Consider the following 19,552-nt stretch of genomic DNA (forward strand, 5'->3'; position numbering starts at 1 on the left):
GCACTGCTGGAAGTATGGGCTTGTGGGCTGCAGCTCGGGCTGTGCCATGGGCATGTGGGCCGCTTCACCTGGCCCACCCCCCATGGGCATGGGGTATGCCTTGCTTTGCCAGACTCTGCCTCCCAATAGGGGCACGGGATCCCCCACCGGGCCCCACCCCCTACAGGCACATTGGACACACTGCTGAGCTCTGCCTCCTGTCACAGCACAGGCTGAACACCATGGCCACTGCCTTAGCTGGGCCCTTCAGATGGTACTCAGCCATCTGGGGGGGGAGGTGTAGCCCAGACCTCAGCACTCAAAACCTGTATCCCTGATGCGTGCCCTGCTTCTAAGTGACTCTTTGCACTGACTGGATCAGGAGAGCCTCTGGTGGGTGGGCAATTGCTTCCCTTTGCTTGAACTGTTTTTCCCGGGAAAAATGGCCACTTTAGGTTTGGGGAGTGACCCAGTACAGGGGTCAGGGTGGCTGTTCCCCAAAATCTCTCCCTGTGCCCCTGAGACTACACTCTCTTCTCACAACTCCAGTCCTCTCAGCACTCCCCATTCCCAGAGCCCCGGGTAAGTGGGTGTGAACAAGGTTTTCTGTGCAGGTCCTTTAAGACAAAGCCTGGGTCTGAGAGTTCTGTCTCCCTCTTGCAAACAGTAACCTGGCTCTTCTTTAAGCTATATACTGTCAGTAAGCCTACTCTAGTCTCTGGGGCTCCAGGCTGGGGCTCCGGTCCTGGGGCTGAGGACTCACAACTCTCCAGGCAACCTACCCTGCCATGAGAGACCCTCTGGGCCACCTCTCACTCCTGGTAGCGAGGCAGCCCTTTCCATGTCTCCGCTCTTCCACCAGTCTCAGTGTGGTTTCTTCGGTAGTGCTTGGCTATAGATTCCTCTTAGTTCAGTCCAAAGTTGGTTTTTCAAGATGATTGTTCCTAAGTTAAGTTGTAATCCACTTTGGTTCTGGAAAGTGGAAATTGTAATGTCCGCCTACTCTGTCACCATTTTCTCTCTCTCAACCTTTACTTTCTTATATAGATTTGCCCTTTCTAGACATTTCATATAATTAGAATCATATGTTTTTTCCAATTAGTGTAATATTTTTGAGTTTCATCAACAATGTAGCATCAGTATACACTCCTCTATGTGGATGACTACTATTCTATTTTATGCTTAAACATTTTTTTTTCTTCCCAATCTTCCATTGATAGACATTTGGGTTGTTTCTACTTTTTGGCCATTATGAATTATGCTGCTCTGTACAGTCCTCAAACAATCTTTCTGTAGGCAAATTTTCATTTCTCCTGAGTAGAACCCAGAAGTGAAATTGCTGGTTCATATAATAACTCTGTATTTAACATTTTAAGAAATTGCCAAGTTTGTTTCCAAAGTGAAAGTACCATTTTACATTTCCCCAGCAGTATATGAGTGTTTCAATTACACCTCATCCTCACCAACACTTGTTATTACCTTCTTTTTACTTAAGCCATTCTAATGGGTTTGAAATAATATCTCACTGTGATTTTGATTTGCATTTCTCTAATGACCAATGATGTTGAACATCTTTTCATGTGCTTGTTGGTCTTTGGTATATCTTTTTACGAGAGGATTAAGTACCTTTTAGAGGATTAGATGAAATTTTTCAACATAACGAATGAAGGACACACTGCATGGCCAAAATGTTAATTTAAGTTTCTACCTCCTGAATCCTCTAAGTTCTCAAACTTTTTGACGTCTGGCGCATTTAAAATTCTACAAATAATTGTAGGTGAACTAGATACAAATTTCTGAGAAATATGTTATAATAATTAAGTCAAATATTAAAGAAAAAAATAAAGTTCAAGCATGCTTTTATGGTAATTAAAGGAAATAAATATGACAAAATTAAATTTATTCTGACATTAAAAAACACTTTTATGTTACATTTTTTGTTATGCTTTTTAGAATTTGTAAAAAAGAGGAGTTAAAAAATAAAAAAATGACAGAAAAGTTATCTTTTTTATATAAATAGATACATTCTTAGTAAGATTTAGTAAATTCGGCAGGTCCTGGTGCAAATGTGTTAAGTTTTTTCATTCTTGTGTTTATGAGAAACATGAGCCTGATATGTCCTAGTGATTTCTTCAATGTTTGAACATATATTTGAAAGGCAAACTCTCATTTCCATGTCAATACCTGGTAAAAAGAGAAGAATTCCTCTCTTTTTACTCTTAATTGTGTTGAGGGTAGAAAATCCTAATTAACATAAATAGGGTGTTGACAATTGTAGTAAAATGTTCAAAGCTTTTTTAGATATTGCCACATATTCTTTTATAGAAAGCCAAAAGACTTCAAGAGACAATTCATTATGTTTAATCATCAATTCATAATCAGTGGATATAGCTTCCAGTTCTTCTTCTTCTGTTAATGTAAAACCAAAATCACTTGAAGTTTCCATGAATGGGTTTCTAATCCAATCGTATTGTTCAGTGTTAAATGATGAAAAATGCTATAAATTAAATTCTACCCGTCATCCTTCAAGTCCTATTTTATTTACACTTAACTTTTGCTTACTTCCAGAATCAAATTCTTTAATATCGCGCTTCCTTTTGAGAAATCTATCCATTTTATTTGGGTGTATTTATCTAAAAATAATATAATGATGTTAATAATAAATAATAATAATATTTATATTAATAATAAATATAATAATGATGTGTTAACAAAAAAGAGCAGTATTTCCATAATGAAAAGGTATAATAGAGTAACCATACAAATATTGATTGACTTACGACCTATGCAACATTACTACCATTTGACTTTACAACCACAATTGCTAGCCATGACTGCTCCGCATCTGGAGCACAAGCGTTGCCCAGCTGGATGTACGACAGTGCGGACCAGCTTCTGGAAACACTACCATCTCTGTGTGCACCATTTCAACTGTTATCCCACACTCGGTACAGCAATTTGTGTTTTGTGTCTCAGATATTTTTCATCAAACCCCTCCCAAGATGTCTACCAAGAGGAAATTGTCTTTGCAAATATTAAACCAGTTTTACTAGTAATGCAGTGTTTTACTTAAACCTGACAAATGTAAAAATAAGAAACAAAATGATGTAGAGATGATACAAATGGCATAAAATGAACAAAGAAAATTATGATATATAACAATAATGAAAGAAAATTATGATAAAATATGACTTAAAAAATTTTATAACATCATTTCACAGTACTGTACATATAGCCTACTCAACTTATGACCAAATCATGTTACGACCGGTCTGTCAGAACCAATCATGGTCGTAAGTCGAGCCCTAGCTGTATTTATTTTTATATCTGGGCATATGCCATGAACTAGTGCAGCTAGTTATTCCAGGTCCCGAGTGGGAACAGTGCGGAATTAAAAAAATATGTGAAATGAAGAAAATATGGTGTCGCACCTGACCAGGCAGTGGCAGTGTGGATAGAGCATCAGACTGGGATGTAGAGGACCCAAGTTTGAGACCCCGAGGTCATCAGTTTGAGCACCAGCTCCTCTGGTTTGAGCAAGGCTCACCAGCTTGAGCCCAAGGTCGCTGGCTCGAGCAAGGGGTCACTCGGTCTGCTGTAGCCCCCCGGTCAAGGCACATATGAAAATCAATTAACAAACAACTAAGGAGCTGCAATGAAGAATTGATGTTTCTCATCTCTCTCCCTTCCTGTCTATCTGTCCCTATCTGTCCCTCTCTCTGACTCTCTCTGTCTCTACCACACACAAAAAAAGAAAATACGGGGTCAGGAGGGCCCTGTAATTGCTGCTGGCAAGACCAAAATGTGCCCCAAAACTGCCTCTTGCTTTATTTATCGGGCAAAGTGAGGTCATTAGCAAATCAGTGGTCTCTGATCACGTTTCCAAGGCAACCCAAGAATTTTACCAAGTGCAGAAAACCCCCACCATACATATCATCTTAACTTTACACCAAATAAGGGATGGAAGAAACTTGCCTTTAGTCCAGGCATCCCCAAACTATGGTCCGCGGGCCACATGCGGCCCCCTGAGGCCATTTATCCGACCCCCCGCCATACTTCTGGAAGGGGCACATCTTTCATTGGTGGTCAGTGAGAGGAGCACTGTATGTGACGGCCCTCCAATGGTCTGAGGGACAGTGAACTGGCCCCCTGTGTAAAAAGATTGGGGACCCCTGCCGGGGAACAGAGGGGGCAGTGTAAACAATCCAGCACCACAGCTTAACAGCCTTTTGCAACCTAATCAGGCAAGTGAGGTGGGGGGTTAGGCAGACTGTCAGCTTATAGCCCATTCCCCATACCTCTGTGCCCAAAAAAATCTAAGCTCCAAAAACCCTGTAGGTTTTTTGGTCCCCAACAGGCACATATTTCTCTGCAATACCATAAGGAGCACCTGGAAATCTAAGGCACACCAGTGCACCCTGGCACACACTTTGAGAACCACTGCTCTAAGCAATTACCTAAGCTTCATTCAAAAAGTAAATAAAGTGGTCTGACCAGGTGGTGGCACTGTGGATTAGAGCATCAGACTGGGACTTAGAGCACCCAGGTTCAAAACCCGGAAGTCACTGGCTTGAGTGTGGGTTCATCCGGCTTGAGCATAGGCTCATCAGCTTGAGCATTGGATCATAGACATGACCCCATGGTTGCTAGCTTGAGCCCAAGGTCACTGACTTGAGCAAGGGGTCACTCGCTCTGCTGTAGCCCCACATCAAGTCACATATGAGAAAGCAAGCAATGAACAACTAAGAAGCCACAACAAAGAATTGATACTTCTCATTTCTCTCCCTTCCTTGCTGTCTGTCCTTATCTATCCTTCTCTCTGTCTCTCTCTCTATCTCTGTTACAAGGAATAAAACAAAAACCACAAATAAAGTCGCCCTGGCCGTTTGGCTCAGCAGTAGAGTGTCGGCCCACCATGTGAAAGTCCCAGGTTTGATTACCAGTCAGGGCACACAGGAGAAGTGATCCTTATGTAGCAATGGCTCAAATAGTTTGATCAAGGCCTAGCCGGTTGGCTCAGTGGTAGAGCGTCGGCCTGGCGTGCAGGAGTCCCGGGTTCGATTCCCAGCCAGGGCACACAGGAGAAGAGCCCATCTGCTTCTCCACCCCTCCCCCTCTCCTTCCTCTCTGTCTCTCTCTTCCCCTCCCGCAGCTGAGGCTCCATTGGAGCAAAGATGGCCCGGGTGCTGAGGATGGCTCTGTGGCCTCTGCCTCAGGTGCTAGGATGCCTCTGGATGCAACAGAGTGATGCCCCAGAGGGGCAGAGCATCGCCCCCTGGTGGGCATGCCAGGTGGATCCCGGTTGGGCTCATGAGGGAGTCTGTCTGACTGCCTCCCCCTTTCCAGCTTCGGAGAAATGCAAAAATAAAATTAAAAAAAATAGTTTGATCAAGTAGGCCCTGGGCACTGAGGATGGCTCCATGGCCTTGCCTCGGGTGCTAAAATAGCTCAGTTGCTGAGCAACGGCATTACTTTGTAGGAGACTTGATGGGTGGATTCCAGTTGGGGCACATGCAGTAGTCTGTGTCTGCCTCCCTGCCTCTCACTTAATTAAAAAAAAAAAAAAAAAAAAGTAAATAAAGCAACCCATGTAATCAAGATACTTTCCTAACATGTAGTTACTATAATCTGACCCCTTTTCTGTGGTTTTATGCAAACTGTAAGACCTGCTTTTATGAAGCAAATGGCTGCAATTGCCATTTTTCTAATAAAACTACATCAACTAATGTATCTTTAGTCAATATTCTGTAAACATGAGAAAGGTTTAAACCTGTAGAAAATTTTTGTAAGAATTTATTTGAGAAAACTGACAATTTCTGAGAGGCAAGATCTCAGATGCTCCAGGAGAATGACAGTTTACCATTTCTTTTATGTGTCTGGACTTAAGGCAGGAATGGAAAGGTTACATGAAGATAGGAAAAAGCTAGGCAGGAATTGGATTACAACAGTGGTTTTCAACCACGGGGGTGCCAGAAAATTCGTGCGGGTTTGTGAAAGAGTTAACCACTCTGATGTTGTATGAAGATTACCCAATGATCTTAGTCGAATTTGCTTACACTTGGGGTGATTGCCACTTATCAGCCTGTATCATCCATGAAAATACTACTGAGATTCTCTTAGATATCTTTGGAACTTGAAGGTTCATTCAAACAACCTTTTGCACCGTGCAGAGCATTTACAAATCATGCACTGTAGACTAAAAGCATTTTGAAAAACTTACACAGTATTCAATGCGTAGCACATGTGGAGCTCAGAAATCAAGCACCAGCTGGCATCATGTTACACTGTTATGTGCAGTAAGATAAAACTTCATCTGTTCCATGTTTCTGTTTACAGCTAGCTAGGTAACCAATCCTCAAGTGTAGAAAGGTTGAAAACTGAATTACAGGATAGTCAATAAGATTATATGCTCTCTCAGGGTGGTCACGCTTCCTAGGGATCTGATAAAGAGGCATTTTAAAGGTACGCTAACTCATGGACATGGACAACAGTGAAGTGATTGATGGTGGTGGGGGGAGGAAGGGGCATGGGCAGGTGGGGGGTCAGTGGAGGATATAAGGGGCATAAATGGTGGTGGGAAGACATTTGACTTGTGTCGCAAACCAGTGCAACTAGTAATTCCAGGTCCTGAGTGGGAACGGTGCGAAATTAAGAAAATAGGCTTAAAGAATTAAAAAGAATGGGTTCAGGAGGGCTCTACAAAGCTGATAGCTGAAACAAAGGGCCCCTTGCAAAGCCTCACCTTGCTTTATTTATAGGGTAAAGTGGGCCATTAGCAAATCAATGAGATCTTTGATTATACACTGGGGAACAAAATTTTTGTTGCATCCACAAAAACACTTGTTCTTACCTAATTCTAATGTGCTGATCTCAAATCTGACATTAGTTTTTCTCTGTAAGCTACAGTTTTTTGCAATGCAAGATTTTAGGTTTTCATCTTATTGTAAAATTTTTTTTTTCTCCTTGCTGTCCCTCTGCCAGCATTCATGCTTGTGGGCAGATGTGTTATCTCCTCCATCCTATAAACATGCTCCTTGTCATCTGACCCTCTGTGCTGTGCCTGTTGACTGTGTGTATCCTTTGACTGCTGCACTCATTACATTGTACTGTACTCTCCACCTGGTGGCTTTGAACTTGAGCTCCTTGAAAGCACAGGGACTGTGGTGTATTCCCTTTTATACTCCCAGCTCCTGCTGTAGAGCCTCACACATAGTAAGCAGTCACTGAACATTTGATGAACTGGATTTCTTGGTGTGAAATTAAAAAAAAAAAAAAAAAGGAAGAGAGAAAGAATGATAAGCAGGAATATTGAAGGGCAATTTTGAAAGTGCATCATTATGAAAAGTCAAGGGAGGGGACTGATTGGAGAAGAATGAAGGGATTAACAGTGTCTAATGTTTGTTTAAAGATCAAGCAGGGGAGGAACCAAAAAAGGGTAACAAACAGTCCTCGGTTATTCCTGTCAACTTCCCTCTAGGGGTTGCCACACAAGGGCAAGCTCTTTCATGCTGGTGGGAGAGAACTTTATGATACAAACTTTCTACAGCACAGAAATGCACGGGCCCCCTAATTAATCACCAAGCTGGGCTTCATTTGCTTTAAAGGGACCCTTAGGCTTTTAAAAGAGCTCTCCTGTGTCTACTCTTCTTCCTGATTCACTCTCAAGCTAAAGCCTTCTCTCCATGCCATTTCTGCCTAGTTTGTCCAAGTTCTGTCTGGACTTTATGTCAGACAAACCAGGCTATTTACCTATCTCCTCTCATCACAGAAATTTCTCCATGGGCTCGATTGCTTCTCTCAACAGCTTCTCACATGCAAATCCATTCTAATCTCCCATTCCTGCAACCTCCAACAAAATCACCCTATCTTCTGAGCATCGACATCCCAGCCAGCTTCTTTAACATTCATAGGCTGGCTGTATTTTTTTTTTTTTTTTTTTAACAATAACCCCTTTCTGCTGAATGCCATTCTGGCCTCTCTTTGCCTTTCTTGGATCCCTGTTCATGCCTGATCATTTCTCTTCTAGCAGTTGAAGCAGAAAATGAGTGATGTTTCCCACCCCCCTGATTTTGCCAGTGTAATTTCTCCAGGACTTCCACTTGCACGGAAGACTCCCTTCATCCTGCCAAGCTCACTCTCCTCTCTGCCCTGGAAGCCACAGCTCCAGTTGTCACCTCAATGGAATGCGATGTTTTCTCTGCCACATCCTTGTCAGTGTAATACCCTCTCCCTAAAGCTTTTAGTTAAGGGTTCCTGTAGTTATTGAATGCCAGTCTATTTTATTTTTATTTTTTTTAGCATTGGGTTTTTTTTAAACCTCTTTTTTTTTTAAGATTTTATTTATTCATTTTTTTAGAGAAGGGGGGAGAGAGAAGAAGGGGAGGAGCAGGAAGCATCAACTCCCATATGTGCCTTGACTGGGCAAGCCCAGGGTTTCAAACAGGTGACCTCAGCATTCCAGGTCGACGCTTTATCCACTGCGCCACCACAGTCAGGCCAGTCTATATTTAAAATGTATCATTTAAGCCAATCAAATGTTTAACGCAGAAATATGAAGTAATTTCTTAGGACTGACTAAAACAAACAGGTCTGTATTATGACTTATTAAGACACAGAATCATTTTTGTAAAAAAAAAAAAAAAGGAAAGGAGAGAGAGGAGAAATAACGTGTGGTAGAGATAGGGAGAAATAGAGAAAAAGAAAATGAGAGATACATTGTCAAAAAGAGATGTAAACAGACACAAGGAGGGAGAGACCAAAAGAGAAGTGTGATCTTGAAAGACAGATCCGGAAAAGTGAACCGCCTCCCCTCCCAGGCACACCCTTTAAAGACAAAACCACAGGATCCAGTGACTCAGAAATAAGGACCAGGCAGGAAAACAAGGGCAACACACACCAAGTCCAAATAAGAGACAAGCTGCAGAGATCGTACTGCGAACACTTTGAGATCCATACCGACATGCACACCTGAGAAGACCCACCCCGAAGAGAAAGATCTCCACCCTGTGGTTTGGAAAATACCGTGGTGGTGTGCATTGTCACAAAGTGCGGGCATAAATGAAAAAGAGACCCTCTGTCACTTGTCCTGTAAGTAATGTGAAACTTGAACTTGAAAACTCCTCCATGTTTACTCTACCACGCCCTGAGAAGGATACGACTGGTGCTGTTTCATAGAAAGGCGTATTAAGAAGAGGTAACTGGCATAGATGGTTATTAAATCCTTCCCAGTTCCTTTGCCTCTGTTACTGAAGCTAAAAGTTTTTTGGCAGCCTAGAGTTCCATGTTGTGCAAAAGATCAAATTCATTAAATGAGTTAGTATTTGTAAACTCAAAACACTAAGTGCTAATGGGTGTATTAAATAAATAATATGCAATGCATACTATCTCCAGCCAGTGTGACAGCTCCTGGACCCATTTCAGGGTCCCACTCGTGTGACTTCGGTCGTACTCTCTCTACCTGGAATACTCTCTAGTGCCCTCTTCTGGCACCTCCCTCACCCTGCTCACCTTCCTCACCCTCCTCACCCTTCTTCCCATCCACCTGTCAAACATTACACGTTCTTTTCAGGCTGAATTGAGGAACCCTACGTGTCACCCACATCACTCATGTTGCTCAGTCCAGAGAATGCCTCTCCACTGGATTTATCTGATGTGACCGCCCATTAGCTGCAGCACTGCTCACCACGCCTCGCTTCCCAGTTGTCTTTGCCCTGCTATGTCCAGGTACCATCCTGTCCAAATTGTCCTCCTCCTTCCCGTCCTGTCCTCCACAGGAAGTCCTTTTTCTTCTTCCCATAGATTAAGTACTGGTGCTCTTCGGGTCTCTGCCCCAGACCCCGCTCTACCTTTCCCGCTCTCACGATCTCCTTCAGTGGCATTTCACTGTTAGGTTTATAGCCTGCTCCCCCTTGACTTCAGTCACTGGAGAGAAGACAGATAGGTGTGCTCAATCTGCCAATTCATGACAAAAAAACACCCAAAAACCCATAAAAAAAACCCAAAACCCACAAAAAACCCTAAATTTATTTAAATAACACTTTCCATCTATGTGATGCCAAATATGCTAGCTCGACTGAATGTTTTCTATTGTAATGGTGCATCACACAGGTAAAACTTGAGTCACCATGGGCTGAAGAGGAGGTAGGGAAATCCTCTGGCGCCATCTTGGTTTCCTTCCATGGGACTCATCTCCATGCCCAAGGTGGTTTGTTCCTCAAGGGAAGGAGGAATGTATTCCAATGTGTTTTCAATTCACACAGTGATCTTTCTTCATTTTAATTCACCTTCCTCTGGGACGTATTAGTCTGCTGGGGCTGCCATAGCATGACAGGCTGGGTGGCTTTAACAACCGAAATTTATTTGCTCACAATTCTGGAAGCTCGGAGTCTAAGATCAGAGCGTTGGCAGAGTTGGTTTCTTCTGAAGCCTCTCCCCTTGGCTTGCAGATGGCTGTCCTCACCCTGGTTCTTCACATGGTCTCTCCTCTTATTATTGTAAAATTTTTAACATTTAGTTTAACATAATGAAGTAGAATGTCTTTTTGGGCATCATCTTTGTGAAAATATAATAATTTATATAATGCAGTAAATACACTAATACACTAAAAGATATGATTGCATCAGAATTTGTCTACAATTTTGAAATAGAACATATTAAAACACTTATTTTAATCATAAAATTTGCGCAAAACTTATTTAGATTCTATACAGGCAAAAATTTGCATTTGTAGCTCTTGCATTTGTGTACTTGTTGAGGACAATCTCATTTGATGCTCCAGCAGTAGTCTGCTCATCTCTAACAGCTCCAAGATTTTCGGGAAACTTATCAAGGTGACTGTTCAGGAAGTGAATCTTTTTTTTTTTTTTTAATTCATCCTTTTATTTATTTTATTTTTTTACAGGGACAGAGAGAGAGTCAGAGAGAGGTTATAGATAGGGACAGACAGACAGGTATGGAAAGAGATGAGAAGCATCAATCATGTTTTTCGTTGCGACACCTTAGTTGTTCATTGATTGATTTCTCATATGTGCCTTGACCATGGGCCTTTGGCAGACTGAGTAACCCCTTACTCCAGCCAGTGACCTTGGGTCCAAGCTGGTGAGCTTTTTGCTCAAGTTAGATGAGCCCATGCTCAAGCTGGCGACCTTGAGGTCTCGAACCTGAGTCCTCCACATCTCAGTCCGATGCTCTATCCACTGCACCACTGCCTGGTCAGGCCAGGAAGTGAATCTTAACACTCATGTTACATCCAATGTCGTGGAAAACCAACAGCATCCTTTGAACCAGAAGTTCATAGTTTTCTGCTTTTTGTTGCCAAGGAAGTTCTTTATAACTGCCACAAAAGACTGCCATGCTTCTTTCTTCTCCTTATTCATCTTCCTGGCAAATTCTTCGTCACGTATGAGGGTTTGAATTTGAGGTCCATCGAATACACCTGCTTTTATCTTCTTGAAAGACAAGGCAGGAAAAGCGGAAATAATATGTGAAAGCATTCACTTTCTCTATTCAAAGCCTGAACAAACTGCTTCATTAAGCCAAGTTTGATGTGAAGTGGGGGAAAAATGATCCTGTCTCGATTAACTACAGGTTCATTCACAATATTTTGCATCCCTACTTTCAGAGCTTCACGTTTCGGCCAATCCTCTGTGTCCAGTGTTTCTCCTGAACTCGGCTGTCCCACAAACACAGAAAGCAAGGATACTTCATGAAACTTCTCTGTTGCCTGAACAGGAAATTTACCATTTAAAGATCCACACAAATGATCCAGTCATGCTCCTCATACTTCAGAAAGTCGAGAACAATTTTTATGTCATTATAATCTTCTCACAGATGAGTTGAATAACCAATTGGAACCGCTGCATAAACATTACTGTTGTGTAGGAGAACAGATTTCAGACTTTGTTTAGAGCTGTTAAGAAATAGCCGCCATTCTGTTGGACTGTAAGTAGTAACATCTAGCTGACTGAGAAGACTACTGATATCATGACAATAAACAAAGTATTTGTCTTCGGAAAAAATGTCCACAAAAATTTGTTCACTTCCTGAAATGGAATACTTTAGCTGACCGGTGAAGTACATTCTTTTCTTGAAGCCTGGAAGCTAATAATTCAGCTGCTTTCTTTGATAGGACCAAATCTTTTACTAAGTCATTCAATTCGGGTTGGCTAAACTGTTGAGGGGTTAATGAGTGCTTGGCATCAGAAGAAGACCCTTCAGATTCTACAACCATTTCCTCATGCATCTTATCAAAATACACTTGATCACCATGTTCACTTTCTTTGTCCTTAGAAGAAATAAAACCATTGAAAACTGGAACTGGGAGTGTTTTAGAGTGTGGGACAGGTCGTATTGCTGAAGGAATATTAGGATATGCGATCATATGCCATTTTTTCTTGCTGATGCCCTTTGTATGGATCAGACAGAAATAACAGTCACTGCTGTGGTCCTTAGGTTCACGCCAAACTATGGGAATACCAAAAGGCATTTCTTTGCATTTTCCTTTCGTCCAGTCACAAAGCATTTCCTCACAATTATGACACACAATATGAGGAGCCCAATTCTTGTCTTGATCACCAAGGGGAACTTGAAAATAGGCAATACATGCACGTGTCACAAATGATGAAATATTGCGCCTTTGACGTTAAAGTGTGTAACAGCCACATATATAACAGAAGGTGTCAGGACTATTCTTACATTTACGCCTACTCGAAGAAGCCATGATTCAATCTTAAAACAAAATAAGAGGGTATTTTTATCAGATAATAATTTTTTACATTTAAAAACTACAATTATGTAAAAATGATGTTTGTAAAACATTAATTGCCTTGTGGTTATGTTCAGTCCAAGAGTCGTTGCCTTTTAACTCCAATTTAAAAACCAATGCATGCCATTAACCGTAACAAAAAGAAATTAAAATTGCATAAAAACTAGAGCATACATTAAAAAACGGATTTCAGGCCCTGGCCAGTTGGCTCAGCGGTAGAGCGTCGGCCTGGCGTGTGGGGGACCCGGGTTCGATTCCCAGCCAGGGCACATAGGAGAAGCACCCATTTGCTTCTCCACCCCCCCTTCCTCTCTCTCTCTCTCTCTCTCTCTCTCTCTCTCTCTCTCTCTCTCTCTTCCCCTCCCGCAGCCAAGGCTCCATTGGAGCAAAGATGGCCCGGGCGCTGGGGATGGCTCCTTGGCCTCTGTCCCAGGCGCTAGAGTGGTTCTGGTTGCGGCAGAGCGACGCCCCGGAGGGGCAGAGCATCGCCCCCTGGTGGGCAGAGCGTCAGCCCCTGGTGGGCGTGCAGGGTGGATCCTCGTCGGGCGCATGCAGGAGTCTGTCTGACTGTCTCCCCGTTTCCAGCTTCAGAAAAATACAAAAAAAAAAAATGGATTTCAGATTTGGAATCAGCAATGCAGAGATATATAGAAACAGTCCTAAAACCTCATGCAACAGAAAATGAAGAAAAAAAATTTGTTCCCCGGTGTTATGTTTCCAAGGCAACCCAAGAACACCCCCACCATACTTAACATCCTAACTTTACACAGAGAAGAAACTTGCCTCCAGTCTTTCCAGGGAACATAGGGAGTAGGATGAGCATCACAGCCAACATGGAGGTGTGGGGAAGGGCTTAGCCTTTTGCACCTTCACAGAACAAGTGAGGTGGGGGGTTGGGCAGACTGTCCGCTTACAGCCTATTCCCCAAATCTCTGTCGCCCAAAAATCCAAACTGCAAAAACTCTGTTGGTTTTTTGGTCCCCAACAGATTTGGGGTGGTGAACACACAATGCAGTGAATAGATGATGTGTTGTGGAATTGTGCACATGAAACCTGTATAATTTTATTGACTAAGTGGCACCCTAATAAAAATTTTAAAATACAATCATGTGATTGTATAAGTCCCCAAAAGTCACAAAGGTGATCTAGTTGTTATTATCTACATTAAGAAATTAATAAAAATTTAATTTTGGGAAAAAAAAAAGATGTGTTTACCTACCTGCACAAAAGCAATGGACAGGGAACATTTTACTAAAGATAAATCTTATACTAAAAATGCTATATGTCTGGGATGTGACTTACCATGACCTGTCCAGTTAAAGTATATGATGAGATCACCCTCAGAGGTTATTTTTGGTGAGATTTATTGCAGAGCCCCTTTTCTGTCCACAGCCATTGTCTCCCAGCTCTTTAGCAGTAGATAAAAGGTTCATGCTAGAGTCCTAGTTAGTATATTTATGGCTTTTACTTTTTGTTCCTTCCATTTCACAATATTTGCTCCTTGTCTGTGGCCTCTATTTGCACATGTACATTAATTGGTCTGTGCTAGCTAGGTTTGACCATCTAGAAAGGTAGGAGGGGGCTTGTTTAAATCCACATCAGTTTGTTGCTTCAGATTCTAGTTTTTGTGTTACTGAGCTTGACAGATTTAGACAATGTCTGACAGGGTTTTGCAATCATTTGTTTTTATGTCAGAAGATTAAAAAATGTGTCCTTATTTGGAGTGAACTCCAAATTCCTATCATCTTTGCAATACTAACTAACCTCTGTCTAGCTTTGGTGAAAAATCAGAACTAGCCTGACCAGGTGGTGGCGCAGTGGATAAAGCGTCAGACTGGGATGCAGAAGGACCCAGGTTCGAGACCCCGAGGTCACCAGCTTGAGCTCAGGCTCATCTGGTTTGAGCAAAGCTCACCAGCTTGGACCCAAGGTCGCTGGCTCTAGCAAGGAGTTACTCGGTCTGCTGAAGGCCCGTGGTCAAGGCACATATGAGAAAGCAATCAATGAACAACTAAGGAGTCACAACGAAAAACTGATGATTGATGCTTCTCATCTCTCTTCGTTCCTGTCTGTTGTCTGTCCCTATCTATCCCTCTCTCTGACTCTCTCTGTCCCTGTAAAAACAAACAAACAAAACAAAACAAAAATCAGAACTTTTTTTTTTAATGGAAAGTAAATCAGCCACCCTTGTAGAATTTTCCATTCAAATGCTGAAGCGTGTGCAGCTGTTTTTGAGACTTTACAGAGCTAAGTCCTGCTCTGTGAGACTCCAGCATCTTCAGTCTCATGAATCAGGCAACGGCTCAGCAAGGGACAGGGTTTGAGGCACTTTTCTTGCTTTCCAGTTTCAAAGCCATACAAGGGAAAATTTAGATAGGAGGGGAACTGTACTCAAGGACAAGGCAGGATTGAGAAGGAAGTTGATTGCAATGATAAGGCAATACTGATAAGAATGGGACCTTGGCCTGATCTGTGGTGGTGCAGTGGATAAAGCCTTGACCTGGAATGCTGAGGTTGCCGGTTCAAAACCCTGGGCTTGCCCAGTCAAAGCATATATGGGAGTTGAGGCTTCCTGCTCCTCCCCCCTTTGCTCTCTCTCTCCTCTAAAATGAATAAATAAATAAAAATAATTAAAATAAATAAATAAATGGGACCTGAGAATAGAAACCTGGGCTTGTTCTAAAGGTTGCAGGGCCCAGCACATCTACATTCATTCATAGTGGAATTACAAAGAGCTCTGTCTTTTTCCAAAGTGTATGGAGTGCTTTTAGCTAATTCCCCAGCTGTTTCCTGTAATGGAAGCTCTTTCTTTGTTATACTTTGGACTCGCTATTGACCTTCTCAGCTGTGGCTGTGCATGCTGCAGTGCTAGCAATGGCTGCAGACTGGCTACATATTGACCCCAACTGTATGTATGGCACACAAGGCTCAAAGGAGTTAGGACCCTTTGAACAGACACCTCTGCTGAAAGAGATTTGTCCATTTTTTTATATAGGTACCAGACAAATTATTGTTTTCAATATGTGCCATGGTGAGAAAACTGTTGAAAAGTACTTCTTTAATATACCATCCCAAAATGAAAACTAGATTTCAATATCTCAGAGAGGCAATGTTTCCACTTGGTCATAAAAGGCACAGAAAAGATGAATCTGGGTAGTACAGCATCTATCTTCAGGTAGAATCATATTTTAATGAATGGTTTATGTTAATTCTATAGAATGGCACTACTTCCACATCCTGGATGGCTCCAATACTGGCACTGTTGCAGAAATCCTATAACACAAGTGTTTTTTCAGGGAGATGTAAGGCCAGGAGCTGCCATCTTGGCCATTCACATGCAGGTTCCCATTGGATTCAGGCAGTTGGTAAAGAAATGGTGGAGTTAGAGGATGATGGGCCATTCTGTTTATTGGTGTCTCACCAAGACAGGCAAGCTACAAGAGAAGACAAGGGAAAAGCAGGGATCAGGAAGGCCCCTGCAATGGTGATAGCAGGAACCAAGAAAGAGCAAGCTCCCGGTCTGCCCCACTTTATAGTAATGAAATCAAAACCTTTAATCCAATATACAAACAAGGAAGTCTCTGATACAAAGTCACTTATCTGAGGCATAATGGGATTCCTCATGAGAGTGCACCACCCCATATCATGCAATCAGTCAAGAGTGTGGGGAAAGGCTTAGCCTTAGGCTATAACGACCTGGCCTGCTTACAGCCTGTCCCCCACACCCAATGCAAACTATAAGCGAGTGTTAGGTTCAAGGAAGTGTGCTGTGGCTGCCAGAGTCTATCTCTTAGAAAAACAGGAACAGGGAAGTGCTGACAAGGTCCCTGTGAGGCCAAGAACAAAGAGTTTAGCACAAAGTTGGGCGAACATCCTGCATCCTATGAGTCAGAGACCCTTATCAGAAGTTTATGTTTGAAATTCTCCACTGAGCTATACCCTTCCCCTGTTGCTATGCTGTGCGTGACCTCCCTAGCAAATAGCTAACTGCCACATCTGCTTCTATATAATGCTTGCTCACTTAGGATATATAAGGACCTAATTGTAAGCGCCAGACACGACTCTCGTTTGCAGCCCCTTGTGAGTATGGTGTCTCCAGACACCTTGAGAGTTTGTCCCTGCGCAGGTTAAACTTGGCCAATTAAGTAAGATCTAAACCCCTGAAAGTCTCTGACGTTTGTTCTCACGCTTGGTGGATGCAACAGCGAGCAAACATATATATCATATTTACAAACTTATTTGACCAACAGGAGAGAACAGACTTAACATGATGCTTCATTTGATTAAGTTATTTAAGCTTCACAGAAATCCTATGAGCAAGGTAGATGTTAACCATCTCCAATTCATAGATGAGGAAACCGGGGCCCCAGAAGGTAGAATGACTTAATATAGGTTTGCCTGACCCTTAAATTATGATCAGTTTAATCTACCGTGCTTCTTTTCAGAAGTTCCTGTGACTGAAGCAACATATTTAATAAAAGCATTACTCTTTGACTATCTTAAAAATGTTTAAAGATCTTAATGAGTTTTCAACATTCTATTTTAAAGAAATTTCAAAATTACTACACTTATAAGAAATGTATAAAGAGCTCTCCTATACCCTTTGCCCACATTTCCCAACCCATAACATTTTCCCACATTTACTTTATCTTCTTCCTGTCTCTCTCATGTCTATATTTCTCCTAAACCATTTTCCAATTACTCTTTACTATTCACAGTATATTTCCTAAGACCAGCAACAGAAATACTTTTTAAAATAATCATAGTACAATCATCAAGTGACACAGCATTTCTCTTCAGTCCACACCCCCTACTTTAGTATCAACGGTTGTACTAATTAATGTCTTTCATAAAATTAGGATCTCATTAACGATCTCAAGCTATACTCAGATGCCATATCTCTTTAGTCTCCTCTAATTTGGAACAATATCTCAGTCTATTTGTGCCTTTCAAAGTCTCATAGTTTTTGAAGAGTGATCTGATGTTTCCTCATGATCAGATTCAAGTTATGCCTTTTAGGCAAAGATGCCAGAGAAATAATGGTGTAGAAGCACATCATATTGATTTGTCCCAATAGTGGTGATGTTGACTTTTGTTAATTAGCTTAAATGGTACCTGACAAATTTGCATTTTGTAATTACCAATATTTTGTGGGGAGATAGTTTGAGATCATTACATATCCTGTTCTTCATCAAATGTTCACTCTCCAGTTCTACCATCCACTGACCTAATTATCACTGTGTGATTGCCAAATTGTGATTTTTTTTCTAACTCCATTCCTCTGCGTTTGTTAGTTAACACAGAAGGCTCTCTAAGGTAGAGCCTTCTCTTCTCCCAGGTGCTTACTTCTTTTCTTGTTTTGTTTATTTATATTTATCTCTATGGATGTGGATTCCCATTTTACTCAATGGATCACAATCCATTACTATTTATACTTATTTAGCTGCTCAAATGTTCCAGACCTGGCTGGTGGGGTGCCCTTTAAGCTGACTCCTGTGTCTTTTCAATTGCCTCCATTATTCTTTGAGTACTCCTTACTTTCTGGCATAGGAGGTTTTCTGTTAATCTTGTACTTAACCTGTCCTGGGCTGGGAGTCAATCATTTTCTTTAAGAAATCCTTTGTTCCATTTAGTAGAGAATAATATTTAGAAACCAAGGTCTGGGTATTCAAGGGTATTATTACTCCTATGACCTTTCAGGCATCAGAGCTAGAAAGAAAAATTTGTATGTGTATACATAATGTCTGCATACACAATGACACACCCTCACACATGCATCTCAAACATATACCAACTCACATATTGTTTAATCTTACACATTCACTCATGCATAGCCATCTATATTTTATGAAAACCACAATTTCACACCATCTCCAGTTCTCCAACAACACGGTGCTTGTTCCCTCTACCTCCTCCAGCAGTGAGGAAACTGGCTCCCCTTAACCTCAGTGCATTCACTTATTTTCTAAGTCCCACTGTATAACGAGTTCTTCCCATGATGCTTAGCTAAAGACATGGACCCAAGACATGCAGATCTACTTCTCAACAGCTTGGTCCCTGGGGAGAAAGAAGCTCTGGACAAATTCTGATACCTTTATAAATCTATTTGTATTAGGAGGCAGTTAAGTATATAAATATACTTAGTTCAAAGTCCTGCTCCTAGGCTGCCTGAGTTCATGACCTTGGGTAGTGAAGTCTCCCTTGCTTATCTGTAAAATAGGGATAATAATTGTGCCTATTACTTTGCAGGATTGTTGTAAGCATGAAATGGTAATCTACATGAACTGTTGACCAAATACCTGGTACCTGATAAGTATTATCTCAGTGTTGTCCGTTATTATTGTATCAGTAGGGCCCCAACAAGGATACAGATAGTGCAGGGATCGGGAACATTTTTGGCTGAGAGAGCCATGAATGCCACATATTTTTAATTTTATTTATTTATTTTTTTACAGAGACAGAGAGTGAGTCAGAGAGAGGGATAGACAGGGACAGACAGACAGGAACGGAGAGAGATGAGAAGCATCAATCATTAGTTTTTCATTGCGTGTTGCAACACCTTAGTTGTTCATTGATTGCTTTCTCACATGTGCCTTGACTGCGGGCCTTCAGCAGACCGAGCGACCCCTTGCTGGAGCCAGCAACCTTGGGTCCAAGCTGGTGAGCCTCGCTCAAACCAGATGAGCCCTCACTCCAGCTGGCGACCTCGGGGTCTCGAACCTGGGTCCTTCCGCATCCCAGTCCGACGCTCTATCTACTGCGCCAACACCAGGTCAGGCTTCACATATTTTAAAATGTAATTCTGTGAGA

General features: G+C 41.9%; 1 protein-coding gene across 4 annotated transcripts in view; it reads left to right on the top strand.

The window, feature by feature from the left end:
- The window catches only part of GCNT2 (glucosaminyl (N-acetyl) transferase 2 (I blood group)), a 139,946-nt gene that overhangs the window by 18,650 nt on the left and 101,744 nt on the right, over window positions 1-19,552 (top strand). Inside the window, exon 2 of one of the 4 annotated variants that reach the window (XM_066268475.1) lies at window positions 11,600-13,230. The exons of the other annotated variants lie outside the window; for them this stretch is intronic. Coding sequence (XP_066124572.1) covers window positions 11,600-11,817 — 218 coding nt within the window. The 3' untranslated portion in view covers window positions 11,818-13,230. Of the gene's footprint in view, window positions 1-11,599; window positions 13,231-19,552 lie in introns of those variants that run through there. 4 annotated transcript variants of the gene reach the window in all.

Source organism: Saccopteryx bilineata, chromosome 3 (assembly GCF_036850765.1).
Source record: "Saccopteryx bilineata isolate mSacBil1 chromosome 3, mSacBil1_pri_phased_curated, whole genome shotgun sequence".
NCBI lineage: Eukaryota > Metazoa > Chordata > Mammalia > Chiroptera > Emballonuridae > Saccopteryx > Saccopteryx bilineata.